Source organism: Acomys minous (genome assembly GCF_964271855.1).
Source record: "Acomys minous genome assembly, chromosome: 20".
Taxonomy (NCBI): Eukaryota; Metazoa; Chordata; class Mammalia; order Rodentia; family Muridae; genus Acomys; species Acomys minous.
Window position 1 is genome coordinate 10,843,551 of NC_140502.1, and position 19,568 is coordinate 10,863,118.

At 37.3% G+C, this 19,568-nt stretch overlaps 1 protein-coding gene across 1 annotated transcript; it reads right to left on the reverse strand.

Moving 5' to 3' along the window:
* Positions 1-76: 76 nt before the first annotated feature.
* Positions 77-18,704, reverse strand: LOC311590906 (vomeronasal type-2 receptor 116-like; the record flags this gene model as incomplete). The annotated part of the gene is made up of 4 exons (XM_084770200.1): positions 77-975; positions 7,362-7,485; positions 15,583-15,810; positions 18,132-18,704. 4 exons carry the CDS (start codon positions 18,702-18,704, stop codon positions 77-79), a joined length of 1,824 nt encoding a protein of 607 aa, XP_084626326.1.
* Between the last annotated feature and the right edge of the window lie 864 nt (positions 18,705-19,568).

Below are 19,568 nucleotides of genomic sequence, written 5' to 3' on the forward strand. Positions count from 1 at the left end.
GTACTGCAACCATATATTTGGTGGCTGTGTAGACCCATTATTTGTAAGTTGCAGTTCAGATACTATGAGTTTCAGACTAGAATTTCTTCCTGATCTTTTGGATAGAATTTCTTTCTGGCCTTAACAAAATTATGTAGAATTTAGGAACATAGATGCATCCAAGCATCCCGGCAGTGGAAGCCAAGATGGAGAAGATCTCCACAGCAACCATGACCATGCCCTTGGTGCTATGATATACTGGGATGAAGCTGACCCAGACACTGCAAAACACCAGCATGCTGAATGTCAAGTACTTGGCTTCATTGAAGGTGTCAGGCAGGTTTCTCACCAGAAAAGCCACAGTGAAACTTCCCATGGCCAGGCAGGCCAAATATCCCAGGACACAGTAGAATGCAATCACTGAGCCCTTGTTGCACACAATGATGATATGGCCATGCTCAGAGTGTGCATCAATATCCACAAATGGAGGAGAAGATCCTAGCCAAATTGCACACAGAATTACTTGGAATAGGGAGCAGATGGGAATGATGTAGTTAGGTACCCCTGATATTAGGATATACTTCATCCTTCTTCTGGGGACTGTGAGTTTGAAAGCCAGAACTGCAGTGATTGTTTTGGCCAGAACTGTGGAAACAGCCACAGTGAATACAATTCCAAATGTGATCTGCTGCAGGATGCAGGTGGCCCTGTTTGGACGCCCAAGGAAGAGCAAGGAACAGAGGAAACAGGACATGTGTGATATAAGTAAGAGGTAGCTGAGGGTTTTGTTATTGGCCTTTAAAATAGGAGTGTCATGGTGCTTCATGAAGACCCCAAGAACCACAGCAGTGAATGCAGTGAAGAACAGGGCTATTAATGCAAGAGCCATACCCAATGGATCTTGATAGCTCAGAAAGACCACAGCTTTGTCTATACAGTGGTTCTGCTCTCGGTTGGCATACTGCTCCTCTGGACACATTACACATTGATCCACTTCTGATGGAGAAAGGGGGGTTTTATTAGTGCTGCTTCATCAGTTTATTGATAAGACATTAGAGAAGCATGGCGGTATGCACCTTTTCATACTGATTATGTAATTCCATGTCATTGTTGCACAAGAATAATTTTATTTGGTCATACTCACTCTCTTTAAAGAAAAAGCAATCATTTCTATTTTTATTCAATTTTGTTTATAATGTTGTCTGTAAGTACAGTTTTCTTACATTGTTCTTCATGTTATACTGAAATTACTTAGACTCTTGAGCTAAGGAGAGGTAAATTCATTAATGATGTTGCACCTGAGTGTATTTTAAAATCAATAATTTTGTACATTCATTGTCTACTGAGGTTATTATCTCTTTTGTCACTGTTGCCTCTGTGACAGAGGGAGACTCTGTCTTCTATTAGGACAAGACCTGTTGTAAAAGTTTGAGTTTCAATTCACTAGCCCAAACACATTCACATAAATGGAATGAGCAGGCTATGTGTGTGGTTTTTATTTGTGTGTGTGTGTGTGTGTGTGTGTGTGTGTGTGTGTGTGTGTGTGAGTGAATGTAGAATGTAGCTTCCTCCCATTCAAGTTTCCCACATTGTACTTGCTTTTTCTTCATCCCTGGGTCCAGGTCATTCTTCCAGATGCTTCCTTGGCCTCTCCACTTGTATCAAGTAATATCATTAGATAAGGTCTTCAGTAGCCTCAGAGATCAACAAAATATGACATTTAAAGATATTTTCACTACTTTAAAGATTATTTGACAACAAGACAGATTCCCCACTTGCAACACCCAGCCTACCTCAAAGAAGATGATGAGCACCAAAGAACCCCCTTATGGAGATGGTTTCACGTGCGGCAAACCGGCCACTGTGTACAATGTCCTTATTTCTGCCACAGACAAAATTCTGCCCGAAAATTGGTAAGGCTGGATAGAGGCAGAGTTGATGGCTTACTTTGCCAAGACAGGGTAAGCAAGTCCTCAGCAGTTCCTGACCCACAAATATATCTGACACATATATTGGGGCAGAAGGATGAAGATGATAATCCAATGGTATAGAGAGTTTTGGATGACTGTCCAAGAAGCAGACTGTCTCAATCACTTTTTCATTTTGGAGGCTGATAACTTACACTTCTGGTTTATGGAGGTAATTAAGTTTTATTCCTCCTCAAGGGTCTGATAAGGTTGAGACCAGATAGTTTAGTCTTCCTTTTAATCTTACTTGATTAGGGGTTAAGATGTTTTTCAGTCTATATAGGTGCTTTAAGTTGGTAGAAAGGAGAAATGAAAAATATTAATTTTCATGAAAATTTTAGATGTATCAATATAGGAAAGATGATTTCGTCAAGATTTCCAAATACAAGTAGCCAAAAACCATCAATGTAACACTTATATAGTCCTTATTGTTCTGTGGTTCTTCTGGATGAATGTACTTTATTTTACCTATGTGTAGTAATATAAATGTTTATGCAAAAGAAGAAATATAATTAAAAAGTAAAAAGTAAAAAACAAATCTTAGTAAAGAATTTTTGTAATGTATTATTAATTTAAAAAAATGATGTAATTAGAATTGTGGGTATGTGTGTACATGTCTGTGTTTTAGTGTGCCTTAGTATATTGTTGTGTACACCTATGAATTGATATAACCATGGTGTCCAAAAGAGGACATCAGTTTGATTTTTTTCCTTTATTAATTTATTTTTGTCACATCTCAATGGTTATCCCATCCCTTGTATCCTCCCATTCGTCCCTCCCTCCCATTTTCCTCTTATTCTCCTCCCCTATGACTTTTCCTGAGGGGTATTACCTCCCCCTGTATATGTTCATAGGGTGTCAAGTCTCTTCTTAGTAACCTGCTGCCCTTCCTCTGAGTGCCACCAGGTATCCCCCTCCAGGGGACATGGTCAAAGGTGAGGCACCAGAGTATGTGAGAAAGTAATATCCCACTCTCCACTCTACTGTGGAGAGTGTTCTGTCCATTGGCTAGATCTGGGTAGGGGTTTAAGGTTTACCGCCTGTATTGTCCTTGGCTGGTGCCATAGTTTGAGAGGGACCCCTGTGCCCAAATTTGCCTATCATAATGTTCTACTTGTAGGCTTCTAGGACCCTCTGGATCCTTCTCCTTTGCCATTCTCCCATGCTTCTCTCATCTAGAGTCCCACTAGAATGTCCTCCCCTCTGTCTTAGAAGAATGGATAAAGAAACTGTGGTACATATACACTATGGAATACTACTCAGCTACTTAAAACAAGGAATTCCCGAAATTTGTGGATAAATGGATTGAGCTAGAAATGATCATAATGAGTGAGTTAACCCAGAAGCAGAAAGACTCAAATGGTATATACTCACTTATATCTGCATATTAGCCCAAGGGGCATGTCCCACGAAAGCCTTCACTTACCAGTTTGATTTTCTTTTTGAGGCTATTGTTACAACTGGTTGGAATAATCATTCTCTCAAGATTTGGCTGGATATTGAATCAGGTCCACTACAAAAGTAAGACATACTATTAACTAGTAAGTCATCAATACATCTTGTGTAACTTTTTTATTTGGTAATTAAATTACTCTCTTTTAGGTTATATTCCTTTAGCTCATATAACACTAATAGGAGCATTTTACCTTCCCCCTGAAAGGGGAACATCGTTTCAACTTCATCTGTAAACAAAAGTTCACTCTATTAATCTCCTTGTATATTCTTCTCACCATTGAACTGTCATAAAAGTCTTTCATTCATCCAAGTTTAAAGGTTACTTTGAATTTACTGAGAACATTTTCTATGTTAGATCAGAATAGAATATTTCCACACTCTACACATGCCAAAAAGCTCAGTTTCATAAAAAGAGGTTTATCACATGATTATATGAAAAAAGTAGATAACATTAGTAAATTTTATACTGACTAGCATCACCGTTAGAAAAAAGTGTGAGACTATATAAAAACATATAGATACAGCACTGCCAACTCTATTTGGTGGTTGTGCCGTGCCATTGTTTGTCAGTTGTAGTTTGTATGAATTTAGGACTAGGATTTCTTCCTAATTTTTTGGATAGAATTTCTTTCTGGTCTTAACAAAATTATGTAGAATTTAGGAACAAAGATGCATCCAAGCATCCCTGCACTGGAAGCCAAGATGGAGAAGATCTCCACAGCAACCATGACCATGCCTTTGGTGCTATGATATACAGGGATGAAGCTGACCCAGACACTGCAGAACACCAGCATGCTGAAGGTCAGGAACTTGGCTTCATTGAAGGTGTCAGGCAGGTTTCTTGCCAGGAAAGCCACAGTGAAGCTTCCCATGGCCAGGCAGGCCAAGTATCCCAGTACAGAGTAGAATACAGTCACTGAGCCCTTGTTGCACACAATGATGATATGGCCATGCTCAGACTGTGCATCCATATCAACAAATGGAGGAGAAGATCCTAGCCAAATTGCACACAGAACTACTTGGAATAAGGAGCAGATGGGAATGATGTAGTTAGGTACCCCTGATATTAGGATATACTTCATCCTTCTTCTGGGGCCTGTGAGATTGAAAGCGAGAACTACAGTGATTGTTTTGGCCAGAACTGTGGAAACAGCCACAGTGAATACAATTCCAAATGTGATCTGCTGCAGGATGCAGGTGGCTGTGTTTGGACACTCAAGGAAGAGCAAGGAGCAGAGGAAACAGGACATGAGAGATATAAGTAAGAGGTAGCTGAGAGTTTTGTTATTGGCCTTTACAATAGGAGTGTCATGGTGCTTCATGAAGACCCCAAGAACCACAGCAGTGAATGCAGTGAAGCACAGGGCTATTAAGGCAAGAGCCATACCCAATGGATCTTCACAGCTGAGAAAGACCACAGCTTTGTCTGTACAGTGGTTCTGCTCTGGGTTGGCATACTGCTCCTCTGGACACATCACACATTGATCCACATCTGATGGAGAAAGGGAGACTTTATTAGTGCTGCTTCAGCATTTTATTGATAGCATATTAGAGAAGCATGGCGATATGCACATTTTAATAGTGATTATGCAATTTAAGGTCATTGTTGCACAACAATGATTTTAATTGCCATAGTCACTCTCTTTAAATTAAAACCAATCATATTTGTGTTTATTGAATTTTCTTGATGATATATCATATATAATGTTGTCTGTACGTACAATTTCATTACATCAATTTTAGTGCCAAACTAAAATGACTTAGACTCTTGAGTTCAGGAAAGGGAAATTCATTAATGATGGTATACCTGAATGTGTTTTGAAATCCTTAATTCTGTACTTTCATTGCCTCCGGAGGTCATCGACTGTTTTATCACTGTTGCCTCTCTGACAGAATGGGAATCTGCCTTCTATTGGGACCAAAACTGTTGCAAATTTTTGAGTTTCAATTCACTAGCCCAAGAACACTAACCTGAATGGAATGAGAAGCTTGTATGTGTGGTTTATAGTTTTGTGTAGGAATGTAGAAGTAATAACAAAGCTTATGAATCTGAGTTTTATTGGAGTTATAAAGAGGTTGTAGTAGAGTGTGAGAGTTGAATGACATATGAATATAAAAGTAGTGATTGAAAACTGCAAAAACCTTAAATAACAATTTTTTCAGTTGTATGAGTATATAGCCCTATACTTCTTAAGGGGAAACACCTACATTAAATTGAAAGTAGAAAACTCTGTACTTACTGAGCACTAAAACCTTTCATCCTAATTTTGTGTGGAATCATTCACCTAATTCCTCCTCCCTTATTTTCACCTCTATGAGACCCAGACTGTGTGAGTGGACCCAAGGGTGAAATAAACATGAGTAAACAACATGAGCAAGATGACACAAGGATTCCAATAGTGGTACCCAAGATAGTTTATATTTTACTATAGTACTCCATTCACAAGTTGCAAGATCCAGAATGGCAACTGTAATATATGTGTGTCACATTCCATCCAGTCATTGGATAATTGCAGAGAGTGATGATGTACTTCTAGGTATTTCATTATTTTTATCTAGAGGAATGCATTTATGGATAGATATAATTAGTGAATGTTTTTATATACCTTGGCTAGTTGGGCCAACTGTAAAGAGAATATAAATGTTTCTCAGAAAACCCGAGTTCAATTCCAGTACTTTTATCAGCTGTCTCAAAACGGCATGTAACTCAGTCTACATATGTTTTAGTAGCCCCTCACCTGCATCTGCATTTGTTACATGTATCCACCTTCCCTTAAAACGTAACCCTAATTAAAGTAATAAAAATAATTTTTGTAACTTTGTGGTATTTGTTAATATTAATAGCCTCTATTATTACTTGCTTTTACATTTAAAACAATTTCATTATGTTTACTTTATTTGAGAGAATGTTGTATGTTGGAATGCATGTATGTAAGAAGCCATCTTCTAGGAGTTAGTTGCCTATCCCTTCTACATGGATCCTGGGTATGAATTCAGTTCGTCACCCTCAGTGTCAAGAGATTTAGATTCTGGGTCATCTCTATTGCCACTACTGTCATTTAAGAACTTTCATTTAATTATATAGGATGACAGGCGAAATACTTGAAAAATTTTCCATTGCTTAATTACATTTAGTCATCTCTAAATAAATAATCATGTGGCTAATATTTTCTGTGTAGGTGGTAATAATATTTTAATACTTGAACTGAATTCTTTCTGTATAAATTATTCTTAGCTACAACAGTATTATATTATTACATTATTAATTGGATACTATATATAATATATTGATTACAAGAATCCTCATATTTCCTCAATCATGTCTGAAGACTCAGGCCCACCATACTTAGCATTATGTAACATCAGACATTTGAAAATTGGTCTTTGGATATTACAAAATATCTTCCATCTCTATCTTAGGTTCTCACAATCATAGGAGAAATATTTTCCCTCTATATTAATATAACAGAGAACTTGTATTTGGTACCCAGCAGTGACATGGCAGGATATAGCATGTCTTATGCCCTAATCTGTACTGCATGTACTCCTGTACATATGTGGTGTGCAAAAATCATGTAGGGGCACATATATACTTGCAAAAAGAATAAATAAAAATTTTTAATGATCTAATCTACATAAAGTTTTAGAAGAGATAAATCATTATGAAAATCTATAAAATTCATGAACACTTAGGCTTCATTATCAAAATCTTTCTTTGAGAAAATGTGACCCTTTGTTAATTGAAAATGAGTCACAGTGTCTATAAAGACATGAGGGTTTATTGTTTGCTGTTATTCAGGAAATTGTTAATATTTGTAGTTCTCCAAAGACCTACTTAGGACAGTTATATGTATTATATATTCAGTTGTTGTTGTTGTTGTTGTTTGACAAGTTAAGTATCTCAAAGTGGTTAGGAGATGATGATAAATGTGAAGGTTTCTGCACAGCACCAACACTCACTTGTCTCATTAGAAATTTCATTTTCTGGACATGGGCTGCATTCAAAACAACAGGAGGCCATTCCCTCTTTCCAGAATTTTCTGAATCCAGGACCACAGTCAGCACTACACACAGAGGGCAAGATCTGAGAAAAATTAGACACATGCTGATATCAGATTTTTTACCTTCTTCTTCCATACATATTATATTAGCTTGTTGAGTTATGAATGACCTTATTCTATAAACATGAACTGATGGAGCACATGTCACGTAGCACATTGTATAGTGTCAAGCATAGAAATGTATGGAAAGAAATTGATGAAAAATTGAGTGGCTTCCCAACTCCTAGAAATGTAGGAACAAGAATTGATGGTGTGCTGTATGCAAGCACTATAGAACTTCAGCCGCACTTTTCTAGTTAATGAATGTTAACTTGACACCAAGTACAGTAAGAAGACAGAGAAGAATTACTTGAGAAATTATACCCATTAGGCTGTACTTTTCCTATATTTGTGAGGCATTTCATTCCATGTTAATTCCGTATGAGTGACCATCCCACTATGGGAGGTGCTCTTACCAGGCAGGAATCTATGAGAAATCTAGCAGAACAAGCCAGTATGCAGAGCTTTTTCAGGGTCTAGATTTAGTTCCAATCCACAGATTTCTGTCTTGTCTTCCTCTGACTGTCATGGGTGAGCCAAATCAACTTTCCTCATTTAGCTTCTGGTCAGTATTTAATCACAGCAACAGATTAGCAATGTAAGACTAAAAGACTCATGCACCCAGGGAAATTTCTCCAGAAACTCAGATACCAGACATGACTACCAATAAATTGACAGTGTATATTTTGACAAACTGAATGTAAAGAGAAAAATAGGTGAGTGGGCAAATCCTGGTTTATTTGTTTTGAGAAAGTACTGAATTTCTTTGTTTTGAGCTGGAGGGAAGAGTGTCTCCTGAGGTGAACAGACTCCACAAGGGCTGAAAATGTTGGGAACACTTGTATAAAGATTGTTTAATTTAAATAAAAAAAATGTTAAATTAAAATAAGATATTGAACGTGAAGGTCATTTGCATGACAATGAACATTGAAATTGCTGACTGCATGGACAATTCATCCATTCTTGCCTTCCTAGTTTGAATCCTTTGTTCTTTATTGTAGATAAAATTGTGATTCTATAATTAGGTTGAATTATGTGATGGATCAATGCTAACTGATATATGTATGTTTAGGTGTGCTTTCATATCAGGAATCAAGTCATGTTCTGCTAAGAGAGTGATCTTTCTCTTTAGTTGCTGAGTTCTCTTGGTAGGTGTTTAGTCAAGAATTATTCCATACATATCCACCTTTGAGATAATTGTCTAATAATTTCTATTACACCTCAGTACAATGCATTTCCACTATTCTCATAGAACAGCTCTCTTCATGTATGTGAAGAGTTTCTGACTTTCCCATGGAGTCATCAAACGTGTCCTTCGTATAAGCAGTTCTTATTGCCATTGTCTTTCAATTAGAAAATGTGACTACTGCAATTCTGTTATCATTTATAATTATTATTTAATTATTTCTGCATGTTGTTACTGCAATATTGATTCCTTTCTAATAGATGATTTTCTTTCTGTTGTTCTACTGTTGTCTTTATGTAGCAATGGAAACTTTTGTTCAACTTACTTATAATTACAAAAGAATTCTTAAAGTATCATTTGTAGTGCTGTCTCAGTGCACATGAATTTCTGTAATTGTGTTCATTATTGAACTTTGGTCTATTTGCTTCTATTATGAGATATCAATATAGTGTGTATAGTAGCTAGCCTTGACAGTTATGTTTGTAAATGATTGACACACATAACAGTTATGCTCTACCCTTAAGAGTCTTCGTAGTGGAATCTGCTATTCTTCATGTGCTGCTATTCTATGAAGGGGATTTCTATATAGAAGCATTCTATATCCTCTTCTTGGTACAAAGCAAATTTAAATAATGTATATCAATGTCTGGCTCATTTTTTGTGATGATGTGTGCCTTTAATCCTAGCACTCAGGGAGGTAGATGCAGGGCAATTGCTGTGATTCTGAGACCAGGGTGCTCTACTAAGTGATCCCTGGATTGCCAAGGCTACACCAAGGAACCCTATCTAGAAAAAGAAAACGAAGCAAAACAAAACAAAGAATCAAGCAAACAACATCCTAAAACAAAGTTGGATCATTTCTGATGTTGAGAGTTTAGTACATAAATAAGTGCTCTCTGTATCGCCACTGATCATGTTTTATTTAAGAAATTTAAAGCTACATTTAACTGGATATAATGTAGGTGCCTTTAGTCTGTCCTTTTTATCCTATTGTTCCCATGGTTTGTAAATTTGTTCTGTTCATCGTATGTCCTTTGTATCCTCCGTATTGCATTCTTCTTTGTTGTTTTTTGTTCATCACACTTTGAGCATTCTAACTCATATGTCTTGTCTTCAAGTCTTTGCATCCAGTCTTCAACTTGAAATGTTCTCTTGATGAGAATACTGATGTTTTTATTTGATTTATTATGTTGTTCCCTTACATTTTAGTTGATTATTTAACAATATTTTGTATCTTCATTACATTCTTGTTTCAACTCTTCACTCAGTGTCTTATTGTATACAAATATTCAAGGTGTCACTGTATACTCCCAGAGGTGATTTGTGCTCTTGATTCTTTGGGAACTCTGTTATAATTTTTATTTTTTCCATTGCATCATTTAAATTTTATTTCATGGTTATCTTAAAAGGACTCAATATAGCATGTTGTCTTGCCCAAAAACTAAGTAAAAATAAACTGATGCCCAAGGAATTCATGATTCAAAGACATATATCTTTCCAGTGGTACAGATGTAGTTAAAAATATATATATATCTCAATGTAGGATGAAGCTCAGTTATGAGCACTCATGCAATTAGGTGTGTCATTAGTGCAAGCTACAAAATAATTACATTTTGTTTTTTTCAAATTTGACATCATTAATTCAGATCACATGCTGAATTTTACTACTTACTTGTATCTTCATGTTCCCATGCTTTCATCCAGGTTCCTTCTTCTCCTTCCTCTGTGTGCCCAAGGGCCTCCCAAAAGGAAGTGATCAAATATGTGTAAGTATAGTTCATGTCAGAGGCAGAGTCTGCTGTACACAACTGTGGAGAATGAGCTGTCCACTCTCCCCATTCTTCCATACCACTCTCTGCACTTCACCAGGTGTCCAGCAGCTAGTCCCAGCATCTGTGCTAATCTACTGCTTGGTGAAACCTCTCATAGGACAACAATTTTGAGTTGATATATTCTTGTAAGTGAATATATTCCATGCATGAATTTCTGGGTCTCTGTAGCCTCACTTTGGATGATCATTTTAATTTCATACATTTGTCTGCAAATTTCAAGATTTAATTGTTTTTAAAAGCTGAGTGGGATTCCAGTGTGTAAATGTACCTCAGTTTCTTTATCCATTCTTTGGCTGAGGGGCATCTAGGTTGTTTCCAGATTCGCGTTGTGGTGAACATAATTGAGCAAATTTATTTGTTGTATGGTTGAATGTCTTTTCTGTATATGCCCAGGAGTGGTATAGCAGTGTATTTAAGTATCATTATTCTCAATTTTCTGAAAAAGTACCAGATTGATTTCTGTAGTGGTTGTACAAGTTTCCACATCCACCAGAAATGGAAGAGTGTTCACCATTCCCCACATCCTTGACAGCATTTTCTGCCACTAGAGTTTTTTTTATTTTGGCATCATGATGGGTGTAGGATGGAATGTCAGATGTGATTTCATTTATCTTTCCCTAATGACCAGGAATATTGAGCATTTTAAAGTGTTTCTCAGTGTTTCCCATGGAAAAACAAAAAACCCAGAATACCTAAAACAATCCTATACAATAAAAGATCTTCTGGATCAATCTCCATACCTGATCTCAAACTGTACTATAGAGCAACAATAATTAAAACACCATGGTATCAGCATAGCAATGGGATGGTTGATCGATGGAATCAAATTGAAGACCCAGAAATAAATCTATGCACATATGGACACTTGATATTTGACAAAGAAGCCAAATTTATTCAATGGAAAAAGGATAGGATCTTCAATAAATGGTGCCAGTCTAACTGGATGTCTAGATGTAGAAACATGTAGTAGACCCATAGTTATCATCATGCAAAACCTCAAGTCCAAGTACATTAAAGAGTTCAACATAAAACCAGAGTCAGTAAATCTGTTACAAGAAAATGTAGGAAAGAGCCTGGGACTCATTGGCACAGGAGAGACTTCCTGAACAGAATTCTAACTGCCAAGGCCTTAAGATCAACAATTAATAAATGTGATCTGAAGAGGCTGAGAAGCTTCTTTAAGCAGAAGACAATGTCAACAGAACAAAGTGACATCCTACAGAACTCTGACAATGGCTTAATATCCAAAATTTATAAAGAGCGCAAGAAATTACACACCACCAAACCAAATAACCAAATTAAGAAATGGGTCTCAGAATTCAATATAGAATTCTCAACTCGAATTGCTGAGAAACACTTAAAGAAATATTCAACATCCTTAGTCATCAGAGAAATACAAATCAAAAATACCCTGCGATTTCATCTTACACCCATCTATATGGCCAAGACCAAAAACTCAAATGACCGCACATGCTGCCTAGGATGTGGAGAAAGGGGAACACTCCTCCATTGCTGGTAGGAGTGGAAACTTGTACAACCACTTTGGAAAACAATCTGTCACTTTCTAAGAATACTGGGAATAGTGCAACCTCAAAATCAAGGTATTCCCCTCTTGGAATATACCCAGACAATGCTCCACCACACAAAATGGACATATGTTCAACGATGTTCATAGCAGCCTTCTTCATAATAACCAGAACCTGGAAACATCCTAAATGTCCCTCAGTTAAAGAATGGGTAAAGTAACTGAGGTACATTTACACTACGGAATACTACTCAGCTTTTAAAAACAAGGAAATCTTGAAGTTTGCAGACAAATGGATGGAACTAGAAATGATCTTATTGAGTATGTTGACTGAGACCCAACAAGACACACATGACATATATTCACTAATAATTATGCAGTGGCCCAACAGTGATGTCCCATGAAAGTCTTCAAATACCAGGAGTTTGGGTCAGATGTGGGGACCTCTTGTTTGGACTCTAGGTGAGAGAAGTATGGGAGAATAGAGAAATAGAAGGATCCAGAGGGTCCTAGAAACCTACAAGAAGAACATCATGATTGGTAGATCTGGACCCAGGGGGCTCTGCTCAAGCTACTGTACCAACCAAAGACAACACATGCAGTAAATATTGAACCCCTATTCAGATCTAGCCAAGGGACTGGGCATTATCCACAGTCATGTGGAGAGTGGGGATTGACTGTGAAATGAACTCTGGATCCCCATATTTGACCACTTCCCCTTGGTAGGGAGGCCTGGTATCACTCAGAGAAAGAATAGAAAGGGTGCCAAGATGAGACTTGATGGGCTGTGACCATATGGTGAAGGAGGGGGCTCCTTCTGTCACAATCCTAGGGGATGGGAATAGGGTGAAAGAGGGAGGGAGAGGGGAATGGGAGGAGACAAACAAGGGAACAAAAACTGAGAAGTAATCTGAACAAAATAATAATAATAATAATAATAATAATAGTAATAATAATAATAATAATAATAATAATAATAATAATAATAATAATAAAGATTTTCATGACCAGTGATTGTTAGGCCATTTTCTTTGTTTCATTTGTCTTAGAGGTTTCAGGGCTTATTGCTTTTGGATCTCTGGGTTTTGGAGATGCCATATTATTTTGATGCTTATCATTTGTTTTGACCCATTGGCCTTTAGTCATCCTGCTGTGTCTTATGTGTGGTTGTAGTTTCTATTGTCCTTTTCTGACCATCGAGAGCAGGTCATAGGTGAGTGGCTTTATTTGGAGACCTCTCACTAGTAGGTATCAGGGAACCATTTCCTGAGTCATGCAGGTGACCTAGGTTCAGATCTGGGAACTCTCCATGGATTGTCAGGTGGAACTTTGAAAAGGTGCACTTGTGTCCACAATGTGAGTTTTCCTTTTGGTTACGAAGGCCCAGCAACTGGTACCTTGCATCCCACTGCTTGACCAAACACAGAGAGCTAGGGTGCTGTCCACTTATAGCTTTGTGGCTAATGTTTAGGGACCCTTCCTTTGTTTGTGCCTGCTTTGACCTGGGAACTGTCCTTTCATTAGGCTGTTGAATTGAGGACAGATCAACTGGTGGTACACACCTTCATGTCTCTCCTCGGGTATCAGACCTAGACTCTGGTACCTATAGCCCACAGTTCAGTTTGAGATTGTGTGGCTATGCAGAGTCCAGGCCTAAGTGTAGGTGGGCTCCCCCATATACATATCTCAATGAAGAAAAAATAAACATAAAAATGAAGACCTGTGGCACACCTGTGCCTGGGATATTTCTTTGTATTAGTCAGGGAATGTGAGGTCAGATCTTCCTGCGCTCCAAACCCTTCAGTTTCACTTGAACCTGAATAAACAGACTCTGATGCCCTCCAGCTCACTGTTCACTCCCAGAAACAAAGTATGAGATGTAAAGTGCAGATGCAGATCTCAGGCAGACATCCAGACCCTGAGTCCTAGGGTTATTCCCACAGTTAAACAGTGATGTCTCTGTGGACCAGTTTATATGGTCTGGTGCCAGACCCACCCATGTTCCAGACACTGTGGACCCCTCTCACGCAGGGTACTCCAGCTCTGGTGTTCTGAATCTCTCAGCCCAGTCCCATTGATTCAGTCTCTCTGATCAGACAGCCATCTGTCTGTGCTGCTATCCTGAATCCTCTTACAATTATTATTAATTTTTAGCTTAATATGTCATTGAACATTCTTTTATTTAATTCTATAACATTGGAGTCATGTTCTTTCTTTCCATATCTTCATATTTATGTTTATTTTTTCTCCCTTTGGATATGTATTTGGGGGCAGGGCATTGTGCATTCTGTATACACTTCCAGTGGTTGTTCATGTAATATTGTCCTTAAATGTGGTTATAACAAACAGGAGTTTTCATTTCTTACCGTAGAATTCACATGTATTTTAGTAGCTACACGTTTAGCTCACATTTTCTTTTCTTAGATAGACATTTCTCATCACACTGAAGAGAATAATTTGCTATCAGTTTTATATATTCTGAGCAATATGACATATAACTCTATATGAAAATTGAAGACATTCTTGGAGTTGAATCATTTAAAATTCAATGAACTTTGAAACTGGGTAATGTGAGGTAAATACCTTAACATCATCCACATCAGAACTCATACCTATACTATTCAGAGATATATCATGTGAAATTTCTTTTCTTAAAGTCAAATTTGTATTACTAACAATCCACATAATACAGAGAATTAAAAATGAAATCCCATTATTGATTAGAATTCACTATACCATAATTCAGGGAGTTAAACAAGATTCTTCTGGTTAAAAATTTCTTCTCTAGGGCTGGAGAGATTGTACATTGTCACTAATAATTATTGCTCATGAAGAGGACCCAAGTTTGACTTTGAAAACCCATTTTCTGTCAAAAGTCCATCTTAAGTTCCCAGGAATATGAATCCCTTCTTGGAATCCATGTATATTATATGTGCCAGTATTGCATAGACATATATACAGGTAAACTGTTCATAAATATGTTAAAGAAATAATTAATTGAATAAAAACCAAGGTTATAAATATTAGAAAAACTCTAACATGGTCCATGAAAATAAATTTATATATAGAAGCCTTTAGAATTTAGAAGCCCAATGTAAAATAATTAAACAGTATTACATAATAAAATGAATGATTTATCTATTTTTCCTTACTCCATCCTTACAATAATGTCAATATCTTAGACATCTGTGCCAGATATCCAACAGAAATGTAAAAATCACTGTGTTGTAATAAGACTGGAGTCAAGAACTTATTGCTCACTTTAGAAAAAGTAATATAACACAGTAATAAAGGACAGTATTATAGTTATATTAAAAACCAGAAACAGCACTGATATTAGAAATGTAACTGTATGGAATTATGGAATGTTCAAAGAGTTAATAAATATATCACATCAAAAGCAAACATAACAAACATAGTATAAGAGGACACTTTTTGATCCCTTATCTGACTATTTTATTTCACTAATTTAGAATGTACACACATGACAGTGTTTCCTGGCCAGTCAGATAAATCAGTACAATCAGTTCAAACCTACCTTTGTACTTCCTGTGGCCCACTCCATCATCTCTGCAGATAAATGGAGCTGTTGATCATGTGGAAAATAGGGGCTGAAACTTCCAATCTTCACCTTAATTTCAAGACCTTGTTGCAAATTGGAAATATAGAAAATGTCACATTCCTCCTGCAAATTTTCTCTTTGGTTCATATTCACTCTGTCACCAACAGGATTTGTGAAGTGAATATTCCTCAGAATGTCATAAAGCTGAACTAGAAATAGCATACTGTAGTGCATAATTCTTTTCTTGAAGCCAGACAGTGTAATCTGACTTTATCCTAATGAGAAATTTAATGAATGTATCCAGGAACAAAATATCAATTAAAGCAACTGGATGAATAAAATTAACATCTCTGTGACCATCTGGAGAACTAAGACATGGTAGGCTTCTGGGAGGGTATGGGAGTGAGTCTATGTGAGACTCCAAGTAGCAAGGGTCATGTAGACTAGACAGGACACTCTGTGGAGGGAGAGGAACACCACGCAACCCAACTAAATTTCAGCCCAAAATTTACCCTGCCTACGGAGAATGCAAGGACAAAGATAGCAGTGAGATTGATGGGATATCCAAACAATGCCTGGACCAACAGCCGAACATGCCTTGGGAAAAAGCCAGACCCTGACACTATTAATGACAATCTTCTATGCTTGCACATGGGAGCCTAGCAAAGCTGTTCTCTGAGACGATACATCAAGAAGTGATGGAAACAGATGCTGAGATTCACAGCCAAACACAGGGTGAAGGGTATGAAATTTAGTGGACAAGTTGGGAGGAAAGGAAGAAGTATCTGGGAGTAACAGAGCTCTACAAGTAGGCCAAAACAGCTAACTAACCAGGGCCCAGAGGGGCTTGTGGAGATTGAAATACACACTAATGATCATGCATAGATTTGGTCTAGGACCCGTACACATATAAAGCCAATGGGCACCTCAGGCTTCATGTGTGCCCAATAATTATGAGAGAGCAGGAGTCAGATTAGGATTCAGTTGACATCTCTATGATCACTACAACCTGATGGAGATGCCTCGCATGGCCATGGGGAAGAAGAAATGCTCAGCCCTGATGCCACTTGAAGAGCTTGGGTGAGTGAGGAATTCACTTTTTGAGGAGTAGGTAGTGGGGATGGATGTAAAGTGTGACTTGGAGTATCTGATAGAAGAGCTTAACCTCAGGATATAAAGGGAATAAATAATTTAGTTTAATTTTTAAAATACCATAATGTTCCTAGAATTTTGTAGCTCATACTTGCAGAACAAAACCAGATATACAGTATGAACACACACAGACACACTGGCACACACACACACACACACACATTATCACACACAGATACACACATTCCTACACATAGGGAGGTTCCTTAATTTAGAGAATGCACGTACAATACAGGAACACAATTATTTACACAGAAATATGTATACATGCCCCCAAACTTAAAAAATACAAGCGCACACAGGTACAGAAACATACAGATGTAGAAGAGTATAAAACACATTCATAGGCACTCACACACATTCCCTGACAGGTACTCAGGAGAAAAAGAGATTAAAACAACCACATAGCATGACACTGACAGAAAGATAAATTTATGGTCCCATCCAACATACACAGAGAGGCAGGTATAAAGCCATACATACATAAAATCACACACACACATACACCCCACATATACAAAGCAACACAGATATACCTACAAGCAAACACATTGACCAAAACATAAAAAATACACACTCAGTCACCTCACAACATGTTCACTGACAAATCCTCATGGAAAGATACAGACAGACAGCAACACACATAGTAAAGACAGTGCTGCCTACAAAAATTTATGTTAACTTCCAGAGATAATTGGAAAGATAGGCAGGTGGAATAGAAACATCTATACACAGCAACAGCAACACAAATATGTAAAGCAATGTCAAACAACAGGAAGAACATAAACATATAGAAAATGATAATTATAAATTTTCACTTATGAACAAACATGTATGTAGTGAATTGAATTCCAGCACTATTTCTTATGTACTTACTCTCACAAACCCAAGTAATCATCCTAATACCTACACTGGGTGTTGCATCAGTTTAAAAAACTTGAGAAAACAATCCATAAAGTCATGACAACATATTTGACAATTCATGAACAAGGGCTTATCCTCTCAACATGGAGAAGATTAACTGGCAAACACTGATTATACTTCCAGTTTCGACCAGTGTGATGATATTAAGGTTGTTTGTATCAAAGTCAGTAGGCATCATAAACAAAATTCCCTACCACACTAATACCTTTGTATTTTGCATTTATACTGGTATTTCTTTTCTTTTTTCTTTAAATAATTTATTAATATTAATTCCAATTGCGATCCCCTCACTTGTACCTTCCCATTACCCCCTCTCTCCCTCTTTCACCCTATCAAGCTTTATATTTCTTTTTCTTATAAACTCTAATAAACTCAGATTGTGTCTGTGAGAGCCTTCTAAAAGTATGTCTTTCATGACATTAAACATTTTCCAATATAATAAACAGTACCTTCAAACAGATAAGATTGATGTTCCTCAGTGTGCCTATTTCCTGATGAACTAGATATTGAAATATCCACTCATGAATGGCATGGGCTGAGGCATACACAGCGTTGTATATGGCATAACTGCTATCACTAAAGGCCATGTCAAAAGTCTGTTCCATTAGCCATTCCAATGTGGCATTGGTTGAACAGTTCTTCAGTGAATTAAATTTAGATGCCAAGGCTTCACAGTTAAAGTTCATCCACTCCTGGCTTGCAAGATATTTGTTAGAGTATTTGATAGCATCCAACGCTTGGACAAACTTTTTGAAACCTGAAATATCTGGACGATGGTGTTCAAAGGTAAGAGTCCCATGAAATGAGTGCAGTGTGTAGTCCCTCTTACTTATAGTGTCATCCCACTGGGAGGTTGTGATCCATATTCTCTTTATACCTAGAGATGCCCATTTCCTTAAGCTCCAAGCTAGTGTATACTCTATGTCACCATAAATGATGACAACATTTGTGGAAGAAGTCATGATTTGGTTGTAATACACTTCTGCTTTTGACAAGTATAACTGCATGTTGACTGGGATCATGTTCACAAAGGCAAAGCAGACTGTGTGTTTTTCCATCTCTCTCCTCAAATAAGAGAGAAATTGGATGCCCTGATGATTGTCTGAGATGACTAGCCCGACCCAGTTCCATCTGAAATAAAGTATGAAGGAGACCATGGCATGGGCTCAAGATATGTCCTTAGGGCCGATCTGATATAGATGGGGAAACTGTTCATGATCACTTAGGACAAGATTGAAAGGCCCAAATGTAAGCAGAAAGACCTAGGACACAGTTAGCAGCATGAGGCAGCAAGAATATTTAAGAACTTGTAAACACATTTCTCTTCAGAGAGTTCTAGAAAAATCAATTAGCTGTTACATCTTCCCTCATCTCTATTTCAAAGAAGGACATGTATAAGACCTATCATGTCTCTAAATACTCAGACCCTTGAACAAATAGATCAATATAATTATGAGGTAATTATCCTCCTTAATCTCTTCTTGAAATCTCTGAATTGTACCAAAAGAGACATGATATTAAAATTCCCACTCCAAAAACTCTCACCTTATGAGTCGTGAAGAATTCCAATAATATCTGCATAGTTGCAGTTGTTTCCCAGTTTGGTCCTGTAAGTGACACTGTACACTTGGATGTCCTGAATAGTCATAATTAAGGCTAACGTTGTTTATGATCATATGATTATGGGTGGTGAATTGCGACAGTGCTTTACAACCAAACATCATGTAGTCAAACAGAGAGATATTTGGTAAAAGAACAGGGTTCCTGTTGACTTCATCCATGGAAAAAGCCAATGCAAAAGCAAATCGCTGGCTCTTTGGTGTTGTGCTGTAAAAAGATACAGTGTTTATTATGGGCAGTGATACACAGGTAATCATTTGTCATAA